Source organism: Pezoporus flaviventris, unplaced genomic scaffold (genome assembly GCF_033815535.1).
Source record: "Pezoporus flaviventris isolate CSIRO_AGI_PZ_B2104156 unplaced genomic scaffold, CSIRO_AGI_Pfla_v1 ptg000025l, whole genome shotgun sequence".
Taxonomy (NCBI): domain Eukaryota; kingdom Metazoa; phylum Chordata; class Aves; order Psittaciformes; family Psittacidae; genus Pezoporus; species Pezoporus flaviventris.
This window is the reverse complement of record NW_026892573.1, coordinates 18517070-18529105: the sequence shown is the minus strand read 5'-3', so window position 1 is coordinate 18529105 and position 12036 is coordinate 18517070. Positions and strand designations below refer to the sequence as shown.

The window sequence follows — 12036 nt, the reverse complement described above, 5'->3', positions numbered from 1 at the left end:
CTCTGCATCTGCTATTAAAAAGTCAGTAACAAATCAACAGCAACTCAGGTTTTTCCTCTAGGAATCAGCAATGGTATGAGAAGGCTGCATAACACCAGGAAGGCTGAGAAGGAGTTAGTTACTTCCAAGTGTAGTCTGCAGTGGCACAGCCCACGGCCAAACAGCCAGAAACTCCCCCAAGGGCACACACAGGAGAGGAGGGGGGCAGAAGAATGCAAGCTTGCAATGGCAAGGACCTGCAGGAAGAAGAGACCTTCCCCAAAGTCTGAGCTGCCCCTGCAGAACTGCTTCACCATTCCACAGAATGAAGAGGAAAGACCCGTCACATCAGGAGGATTGCTAGAGCCAAGTAGGGCAGCCCATTCTGCTTCCCATATTACAACCAGCGCAGCTGAGGGAAGGTGATGGGTGACAGTAGCAGGTGACTGTCTTCTGAGAGGTACGGAAGCACCCATTTGCTGACCTGACACACTCTGTACAGAGGTGTGCTGCTTACTAAGAGCTCATATAAGGGATGTCACCAAGAGAGTACCAAACCTCGTATAGTGACTATTATCTACCACTGCTGTTTCACATGGGCACCAGTAATATAGCCAGGAGTCGTCTGAGGAGTATCAAGAATTACAGAGCCCTGGGAGCATTGACAAAGGACTCTGGAGTGTGGTTTTTGCATCAGTCCTCCCAGTCAAAGGGAAGGGGTTGTAAAGGGCCAGTCAAATCTGTCAAATCAAAGGTTAAGGCACTGGTGCCACAGCCAGGGCTTTAGCTACTTAGACCACGGAACTCAGTTTGAGAAACCTGGTCTAATAGGGGCTGATGGGGTCAGAGAAGGGGAAGAGCACCGTTGGTCATAGGCCTGCATCCACAGGTCCTGAGTGAACAGGTAGATGAAGTAGCTAAAGCACTATTTGTCATATTTGAGAAGACACGGCAGTTCAGTGAAGTCCCCACTGACTGGGAAAGGGGAAACATAGCCCCTATTTTTTTAAAGGGAGAAAAAGGAAGACCCAGGGATCTATAGGGTAATGAGTCTCACTTTGAGAATTCTATGATTCTATGATCATATTTTAGTGGGAGATAGCTTTAAAAATGTTGATTTTTAAGTAGCATTCATTAGTGACAGCTCTGATGCTTTAATTGCTGGCAGAGCAGCTGTAGAGAGAACATCCCAATTAGTTCTTTAAAATATATGAATTAATATCACTCAAAATACTATTTTTACCATTTCTAGCTAAGACTTATCTTCCCCCCACCCTCTCGCCCCCCACCCTTCACATGCAGAAGCACAATTTGTTCTCTTCCTTCTTCAAATATTGCAGATCATACACCATATTAAATCAAATGCTGGAAGAACCGCTATTACTCCCTGGGACCAGATTTTGGAGTGGTTACACCAGCAGTGCTCTCCTATGCAAACAGTCCCATTGAGACCCAAACAAACCTACAGTAATGTGCAGCTCAGCCTGGGGTTGTAACATTGCGTCTGCTCAGCACGCTAACCAGGGAGGGAGGGATTCATCCCTCCTGACTTTAGTCTTCTACAGTTTAGAAGCTAAGGTATTGGATTATGCCCATTGAATAGCCAGTGGACAGAGTGAGAGACCGCCAGAAGCATGACTCCCCTCACCCACCACTGACAGTCTTTCAGGGTCAAGCAAGTTCACTGCAGGAAGGTGCTGGTTTTCCCCCAGTGACTGTAAGAGGAGCCTACAAGCTTAGGTATATTACAAATATTTAACATTTTAAAGCTTAAATTAGGTGAGTTGAATCCCACCCTAAACAAAACACAGTAACGATGCTGTTACTAGTAGTGCTGGTAGAACAGCAAGATTTCCCCTAAATATCTTGTGTTCACCACCCACCCATAGTGGAACATGTTTTGGGTAAAATATCCTGTGTGCTGTCACATCACATCAAGTGAGGGTGTTCAGCTGGGGGGGGTTACATTTACCATGTGTGATTCAAATGGACACAGCTCAGATTTCTACAGAAAACACAGATTTATTCTGGCTTTTCCCAGAAGCCTCTGAAATAATTGCTTAAGCGAAAAGACACATTGCAAAAGCCCAGGATTCACATCAACATTACCCATCCTGTGAAACCACAAACACAGTGCCTAACAGAATGAAGCTGCATCAGGAATTTTTATTATTATTTCCCCATAACCCGTAACAACAAGCAAAAGCACCCTCTAAAATTGCCTTAAACCACAAATGCTGCATGAAGTTGGCATGCTAGACACAGCTTGTAAATCTGATTTAATTGTGAATGGTACAGTGAATAATCAGAGCTCAGCAGCAAGCCTGATTACACACGAACTGCTCAGCATCACTTCTCTTCCCCTTCCCCTCCTGGCACAGCACAACCTAGACACAGACACGGCAATGTCACGTGCAGTCTCTGGTTTTATATAGCGGCCCATCACTGGTGTGTATCAAAGCAGCTCCTAGGTAAGCATTAAGACCTCTAACATCTCTGTTACACAAACACTGGACTGAAGAAGATGACCCGTCTCAAACACAACAGGCTGTTGAAGGCAGCACAATGGAGAGTCAAGCACCAGTGAGTCTTTTCTGTGACACTGCACTCCCAACACAGGGAAGATGATACAGTGGAAGCAATATATTCAAAATATCTGATACTTCTTTAAAATGTAGCATTCTGGAATTCCTCTATGGCTATGGGGTTTTCAATGGTGGCCTAAAATCCACTGACCTAATAAAAAACTTCCTTATAATTAAGAGAAGATTTGCTACTAAAAACAAATTATGGAAATCCATGTTATGCTCCACCAAGAAAAAGGGCTGCTCTGTAAGAGCAGTAAATGAGCTGCCATACTCACTTAGACTTGGCAACAACCAGAAGGTCTGTGAAAAGGAAAAGGTGTCGTTCCTGGGTTTGCAGGCCTGTCTTCAGCTGCACATGGCCGTCCAGGATGAACGATCTGTTGTGGCACATGAAAGACTGCACAAGGGGACATGCCTCTGGGCTGATGGGGGAGAAGCAGCCTTCCCTGCAAAAGGAAATAAAGGGAATAAAGAAAGCAAATCAGCTGATTGCCTGTGAGTGAGAACAAGGCAGTAATTTCTCATACCCACTGCTAAAAAGCAATTTATTTGACCACATTTCAGTGAAAGGTAAGAGGGGACAATTACAACAATTCAGCAGTCTGATTCTGACACAAAATCAGTTAGGGACTGTCCTCACTGACTCTTTTACAGCCCGAGCACATGGATAGCATTTCATAAAGGACAATAATTGAAATATAGCCTCTCTGTTTCATCCATATGTATTTGTCTCCCTTTGTATTGCTGTCTTAGAAAAAATACTGCACCTCTGTAGGCTCTTCATAAAAAGAGAGAAGATACATGCATGATGAATGGGTAACTGCACACCCACCTTGGTCAGAAGAGGACTTGTATTCAAGTCTTGTCTTCCTTCCTGGAAAACACTGATCTTTTCTAAGGAGGCATCAAGTACATTGCATTGTTACCTACTAATCCAAGGTTACTACTGGTGGTGGAGACATGATTCCCTCAACTGCTAATCTAAGTGTTACATAAAGTAGTTGAATAGTTATTGAAGCAGAGTTTAGAATTTCTCTAGCACAATGGTCGGTTCACTCACTCAGACAGGAGGATATCCCTAATTTCTGAACCTTGCCCTAACAAATGTCTATTTATACAGAGCTGAACTGAATCAATGTGAGGGTCTGAGGGGAGGACATCTAGGACTCTCTAGAAGCTGGTTGCAGGTCAAGCTCTCCCTTGGGAAGCCAGAAATATGGCTTCAAATTCTCCCAGACAGGTGAAAAAACTGAACTTAGGTCTCCCACAGCCTGGTATACCTGAAATAATGGATTTCTGGATTAAAACCAGGACCCATGTGCATCTTTACTCACAATTTTTAAATGCAACTTTTCAAGTATTTGCTTTCCCTAGAGGTGCCTCCAAATGAGCTTTTTGCCTTTGATTGAATGAATAAGTTCAAGTTTCAAGTTTTATTCACACGTATTTGCTTTTTTTTTTTTTTAGTTAAAAGAAAAAAAAGAAAAATGAAGCTAACACTTGGCAGGATCAGCTTGGCAGCTTCACAATTACAGTTTATTCGTGGTCCTGCTGGATGACAAACACCTAACGACTTTGCTGGGAGAAGAAATGGATCTTACACATTGAAAGCCACAAAACAAATGGGAGAGATATGAAAGAAAACAAGAGTGAGCAGAGAAAATTCAAAGAAGGGCATAAACTTTCCTGTATCTCTCTGAGAGCCTGGGGTATTCTTGACTCTCCTCTCCTTGATGCCTGGGGCTGGATTACCCAGGAAATTATTTAGGAAATCCTGACAGCTGGGAGAGAAAGGATAAGCTCTGAGATTGGCCTGCATTAGCAGGACGCACTTTCACTGACCTGTAAGGAGCTGGTGAGGATCTCCACCTCCATTGTGTTGCCCTGGATTTCCCTTTCTGGCTGACAGCTTAAGTTTTTGAAAGAATTCCTCAACTTAAATTGCCTTAAATTGTGCCTTTGTCTTGTATTCTACTACCTACCTAAGTTCTACTAAGTTCTACACGAAAGCCATGCATGGCCTTTACTTCAAAGGTTAAGTCAGGGAAATACTTATATTTGAACCCTGTAACAACAATACTTAGAAAAACCCCTTTCATGTTACACCACTGCTGTAACAAAATCAGCAGAAACATTCATAAAATCATACTGAAGTGCCTGCCCCTACTGACATTCCTTTAGTGTCAGCCTCTTATGTCTTCATATATGCAACTCTATTCGATTATTCTTATTCATACATTTTCTACATCCTGATTTGTAAGCCCACAAACCTCCCAAATTAAACTAAGGAAAACCTATCTCACATAGGTAAGCGAATTAAGATGCATTTATGCCAGCAGGGTCAAGAAAATTTAACTTGGTTTCAGAACAAGAAAATGCAGTAACATGAATCAGTTATTTTAATGAAATCTGCCTTTTGACCAAGTGCCTTTCAAGCCTATCTGTCATTGGAACTCTAATAAGCACTCTAATAGAGTTTACCTGATAAGCCTTATAAAAAACATGAAAATATTTTCTTCCTTTGAAACAAAGTGGAAAAAATCAAAGCCACTAATTCACCCTTCATCTCCTAAAGCCCCAGGATGAAGGAACATGCAGGAAATTCACCAGCAGTGACAAAACATGCCTTTTGGAAAGCATGCTTCTGATCCTCTCAATTAATGTTTCATTGTTACAAGACATGAATGAAACTCAAGTTTTGTTACATTGAAGAAAATGCAGATCAGCGATGCGCTGAGGCACAGGGATTTATATAAGACAGGTATTTTTGGGGTTCAATTTTTAATGGCCCAGTGATTTTCTGGCTATTAAATGGGTCCAATTTTGAAAAAGTGCTAAGCACTTGAATGCTTACTTGCTGAAAATTCCTTTTTAATAGAATTATGCGAAACTAAGTACTTCAGTCAATGTGAGTTGTGATATAATCTAAAAAGTAAAAATCAGTGAAATAGGGCCTTCTCTGTGTTTCCCTAAAAGTCATTCTATGCTAAACACATGTAAAAACCCCACAGAGTAATATCTTTCCAGTTTGGCAAGTAAAAACAGCCATCATCCAGGTTTGTCTAGAAGGAAATGTGAACTGATTCCCAAAAGATAAGGATACCCTGCAGAGTCAGCAAACAGCCAAGTCCCACTTCAGGTAGAAGCAAGGCTAATACTGATGTTTAGAAGGTATTGCCATTGTAATGCTCTAGTCTCCCATTGGCATTTCTTCCTAAGAGTACTATTTTGGGGACCTGAAATTTCCATGTGTGGTTTTAATCAAGGAATAAATTCTGTAATTTGAAGATATCTACAGCGGTATTCTTGAGTTACTCAGAAAAATACTAGAATCACTGTACTGGCTGACATTTGTAGAAAGATAATTGCAGATTTTTCTTCTGGCATTTCCAGAACCTAAAATTTTATAGCTATTATTTTTCAAATTAATCAAAATAGGCATTTTGTGACTATTCAAGACACAACAATTTAAAAGAACTCTTCAATTCTGTAGGTGTAATATATGAAGTTGAAATCCAAAGTAGTGAGCCAAACACTGAAAAATACATCCCCGCTGCATTTAGTGTGAAAGCAAACACATCACTGCTCACTCACTTCATCAATCCTATATTTACCAGAAACCACAAAAGCACAGAAAATTCTTCTGCTCCCCCCTGTAGAGGCTCCTTAGGGTTTCTCACTAAAACCTGAATGGCGTGATGTTTATTCTTGGTGCAATGGAGACATCAGTTTTCTTCACTATTTGTAGTGAAAATAATGAAAGAAATTATGCTTTCGAAGGGAGAGTTTAACAACCCACGTAAAGTGGTCACTAAATCCATGATCCAAATATCATTCATACCAATGTGAAGTTTTCATTTGATTTCCATCAACGATGACTTCAGCCTACCTATGATTTAGATTAAGCTATAAAATGTCTCAGAGGAAGAATCCTTTCCAAGGTACCCAAGCTGGAATGAGCTATTGCCGGTATCTCAGCTATATGACATTCTTCTCAAAGACTGCACATACTCCATCCTAAATCTCACTCCTTTGTTTCGATTATTGTTCTCTGCCAGAACTTCTCTCCACTGATGACATCTCTGCAGCTGCTGAAGTTTATTTCCTCTTTAGATGCAGCACCAATGTTTTCAACACGACTGTTACCTACTGAAATAAAATACCGCTTTGTTGTTTAACCTCTGAAGTCCTTCACAAGAGGTAGGTGAGAAATGCACCTTTTCATTATCAGAGCAATAAAATGGCAGCTATTCAAAAGGCTGAAATCTGAAACAGCCCAGCTACATGACAGGCTGCGCGTGGTCTGTCAAACACACATAGGTAACACCTTTCCAAATTCCTCTCACAGAAAACAACTTAGCTTGTACTCATTTCATACATAGGTACCATACACAAAAATACTGCATGCTTGTGCCAGCGCTGAAGCCCAGGTGAGGACCAGGAGCTCCTTCCAGTTTCATGCCTACACATGTAGAGTGTGTAGCTTGCAGGATAAACCTAACCTTGTTTTGGCTGCAGGCTAGAGAGGTCACCAAGCAGAGTGCTGGCCAACTCCCCATGGTGTTCTCAGACAACAGACTTACTTTGTATACCTCAAGGGCCAGTTTTGGATGGCTCTTAGGAATCTGCAATACATCTTTTAGGAAAAATAAGGCAAATGAATTTTCAACTTCAGTGCCTCTCAGTAAAGCATTTATTTTACCATCACTGAGTCAAAGCACTGGACTAGAGGAACCCGCTGCGAGAAGCGGAAGCTATTTACATCCTTTGAAGGCTAGTGAAAATAGCAGTTATCTGCACAGTAAGAAATGTCTACAGCCCAACCCACGATATGGATTTTTGCCAAAATGGATTTATCAGTCAGAGACAACATGTGATTTGTGACCAGCAGAGATACTTCCAAAAGCAAGTCTAGAAGCCAGGTCTTGATTTTCTTAATAGAGCTTATTTTGGAAAGCAGGTTACATATTTGCACTTTTTTTCTGTGCCTCCTACTCAGACCCTTAAGCTCCTAAAAATTCCTGTGAGAGGGAACTTCAGTAGCAGCTTAAGAGATGCTTGTTTCATATTTTTGCCAATGAGGCAGGCCATGCTAACTGAAGCTTGGAAGCCAAGTTGGTTTACTACTGGATATCCTTTAACATGTACGACATATTACCCATATTGTGTAGCTAGAGGGTATTTTGCATTCAAGATAATTAGCTTAATAAGGTATTGAGAACAATTCTTTAACCAACCAAAAGAAAAAGCTCCAATTCAGTGTGCAAGAGCTCCTTGTCTTCCCTGAGATAATATGGAAAAAAACCCCAAACCTGTAACGCAGCAATGAGTACTGATCTGCCTAGCAGGCATGCGTATAGTGCATTCAAGTGCAATATTAATATTTCAGGGCTTCAACATATATCTAATTTCATAAGAAATGATATTTTGGACATGACTTGTACTGTATTCTTGTCAACTTGACAAAATCATGATAACAGAGCATCGCGTTCTGTATGCAAAAACAGAAGAGTGAAAAACGAAGTGAAAGAAGAGCTTTTCTTGTACACCGGAACCAAATGCTCATGCTTAGGACTGAACACATGACAGTCAAGATGCTGCCGTTCACATTCCTGATGAATTTAACCTCTATCATGCTGACAGCTCATTACAGCACATAGCTTGAAGAGTCACTCCCAATGCTAGAAAGGCTGGGGAGAGCAAGAAGGCTATAAATGCTTTACGCATAGCAGATCTACTTCCAAAATTTATCAACAAGGGACATCCTTATGACATAGCTTCTGGCTTGGCACAAACTCACAAACCTTTTATAGCAGAGTAAGGAGCTGAAAACAGGCATGTTAACAAACAGCTATGCCCAGTTCCCATGACTAGCCCAGCCTACCCTGTCCCTTTACCTGCACGGCCACACAAAGACCCACTAGCTTCAGGGATAAGCACTCAAAGCTCTGGTTTTTTTTGCCATAAACAAGGCTCCATGCAGACAAGGCTCACCCACGGGTAAAAATCTGCAGCTCAGAGCCACACTTGGACAGGCAGATTACGTGTGTGTGTGTGTGTACATATGTATATATATATGTATATATATATATATATATATATAAAATCCTCTGCATTTTCAAAGGTGCTAACTACTCCCTACTGTGACTGCCTTCCAGCCATGACCAGTGCCCTCAGCAAGTCACCCACATGTTCAAGATCTTCCCACTTCAATTCCTCATGATTTGGAATATGCATTTCATTTAAGTTTATAGTGCACTTTAATAAATAAGAGTTATTCTTGGAGGGTGAAAATAAGCACAGAAAGTATCAGCCTGGAGAGTGGGAGTCTTTTCCAGGAAGGTGGTAGGTAAGATATGGGCCAACACAAAGTTAGTATGCTGTTGTAATTTTACACTGACTATTTATAGAAGGGACTTGGATAGGCAACCATAAAACTCTCTTAAACACATGGGCTGTCAAACCATTTCTGAAAACCTGCTGTCAACTTGATCCCTGCTATGCTAAGGGAGCATCTTTCTGAGGATGCTGGGCAGGTTTGCTTGCTGTTATCTATGCTAAATCTTATACAGTTGAAGCAGCACTTTGTGAAAACAGTGCAGCATTCCAGAAATAGCAAGTCTATTTTCTGCAGCACTCCATTAAAGTCCCATCGTCCATTACCTTCATGCACGGTAGCTTTTGTACAATGAAACAAGTGAGATCTACTCAGTTTTTCAAAGAGCATTAGTTACCAAATATTAAAAAGCCTGTTCCTACTTTATAAGTGTGCTTTACTGGTTGCAACTTCTTTTTTATGGGTAATATACATGAACAATCCAAGGCAGTCACCTCTTAACCCCTGCATTTTCCCTTATGGGCTCTGCCTGTGGATCTCACAGAAAGCCTCAGTCCTGGTGCACACCTCGTTCCCAGTTCACAGCCTCTAGCACGGGGCTGTCCTCACCTTACCCATGCATGTGGCTGGACCTCAGCAAGCTGCAGCAGAAAACACTGCACCCAAGATAAAGAAGTGAGTCCCAACAGCGTCACTGAGCCTTTGCATCAAAACAGACTGCAACCCCCTCTCCAGCACAGGCAGCGCAAGCACAAGCCTGGGTAGGAGGAAGGTGAATATTAATGGAGATTGGGAGCAACTTTTGTTCAGATAAATAGATAAATCTACAGTTTAGGGCAAAAATCAGGGCCACCACTTATATTTAGGAAATCAGGTACCACTCCTCTGCTTCTGAAACTCAAGTTTCGGAATATCTAGAGAAAATGTTCCAACTTACATGTTTCTAGGATTTAAAGAATTGTTTTGTTAGTATCTGAAATAATCTTTGCACGATGTCAAAATCTTATTAAAAGTAATAAAGATTATTATGACGAATAACACGGTTTACACCAAATGTTCCAGGTGTTGAGGCATGTTAACTCTATATATTTTTCTGTAGTCTTCCAAAAATCAGTAAACCATTAAGACTTGCAGTTAAATATCACGTAGCTGTAGGGTAAAATGCACCATTAAAAAAAAAATCCTCACACATTTCAGTATGGAAGCTTGGCAACTTAACTGAAAACAAGATGTACTTAAGTAATTTCTACATAGCCAAAAGAACAATATTCTCTGCAGAGCAAATATGTACTACAGTGTGGTGGCTGGAGACAAGAAACATGCTTGTGGTTTGGTTTTCTTCCAAGGTTTTTTGTTTTATTTTAACAAGCAGCTGCAAGGTGTTTACTCTGAAAATTGAGCACAAGAGCAAAATTCTCTATGAATATAAATTAGCACCACACATTTTGGTCATGTTTTACCTATTGCCACCAGAAAAGAATTTAGTGCAAGTTATTTAAATCTTATTGAAAAGCTCTTGCAGCGTGGGTGTCCTCCAGTCCCTCTATACAGCTCTGCCAGCAATCAGCAAACTCAAGCGGGTTTGGTCCAAGTCCCATTGCGCAGACATTTGGGTGAGGACATATTCACCTGTGGAAGTCAATAAAACCTTTTTTGGCCTTTGGAAGAATTGATCCTCTATTCCACACTCATTTTCACTGACTGACATAGCAGTACCACCTTGAGTTACTCTCCCATTCCAGTTGCACCAGGGAAATGCCATTCCAAGCATTATCTAGCTTAAGAAAGATTTCATTGCTCAGATGGAAAAAAGTGACCTTTGGAAATAAATAAATAGATAGATGGATAGATAGATGGACAGATAAAAGGAAAAAACATAGGATTAACAGAGGGCAAAGAAAAGGCCAGAACTTAACACTCCAGCACTGCAGTTCTTCAATATGGCTGTCTGGGCTTTTTAGAGCTTCTTGTGGCCTACAAGAAGTCTGGAGGCACAAGATACCTTTGCCACTTCCACCTCAGCTCCATCCTACCCATTCCAAGAAGGCATACAGAGAAGCTTTCTGGCATCCGTTTCACCCATGTCTCCCTATGAGCATCCAATATTATTTTATTAGCCTGAAGGGATAAGGTTTCTGTCCCACTTAAATTTTTTTGGGAAGTAGCAATCACAGTTGGGTCATTTAATCCTGCTTAATCACAACTGGGACATCTAAAAGCCTGGCTCACCTCCATTTATTTTGTGCTACCTCATGGACAAAACTAACTTTTCCTTCAAAAGGGGATTTCAAATGTTTTCTTACAAACTGCATTAGAATCATGGGATCATAGAATAGTTGGAGAGGACCTTAAGATCATCGAGTTCTAACTCCCCTGCCATGGGGAGGGTCACCTCACACTAAACCATCTCACCCAAGGCTCTGCCCAACCTGGTCAGGGATGGAGCATTCACAGCTTCCCTGGGCAACCCATTCCAGTGCCTCACCAGCCTCACAGGAAAGAACTTCTTCCTTATATCCAATCTAAACTTCCCCTGTTTAAGTTTTAACCCATTACCCCTTGTCCTGTCACTACAGTCCCTAATGAAGAGTCCCTGCCCAGCATCCCTATAGGCCCCCTTCAGATACTGGAAGGCTGCTATGAGGTCTCCATGCAGCCTTCTCTTCTCCAGGCTGAACAGCCCCAACTTTCTCACCCTGTCTTCATACGGGAGGTGCTCCAGTCCCCTGATCATCCTCGTGGCCCTCCTCTGGACTTGTTCCAACAGTTCCATGTCCTTTTTATGTTGAGGACACCAGAACTGCACACAATACTCCCAAGTGAATATTACAAGAGTTCAGCACAAGTCATGTAGTAGCCGGGAATTCTGGGCTACCAAAAATAGCCAGGACATGCTGCAGACCGCTGGAGAAACTCGCCATTTCAAGCTGAGGCACATATAAGGTGAAAAGATCAGTGTGAGCATCTTTAGAAATCCCTTCTGCACCATCACGTATGGTTGTTAGTGGGCCTATGTGTTATCTGCCTACCTTATCATCTGGAGCTACCTGTTACACAGGCTGTAGATGGGCAAGAATAAGGCACTTGTGTGACCATTTCCTTTAAAAGGGAAACAGCATTTTCTAGGTGATT

The 12036-nt window shown here is 41.6% G+C and overlaps 1 protein-coding gene across 1 annotated transcript in view; it reads right to left on the bottom strand.

The window, feature by feature from the left end:
• The window catches only part of ARHGAP20 (Rho GTPase activating protein 20), a 63266-nt gene that overhangs the window by 31118 nt on the left and 20112 nt on the right, over positions 1–12036 (bottom strand). Inside the window, 1 exon segment of the mRNA XM_061457718.1 lies at positions 2843–3013. Within this exon segment, the coding sequence (XP_061313702.1) occupies positions 2843–3013 (171 nt within the window).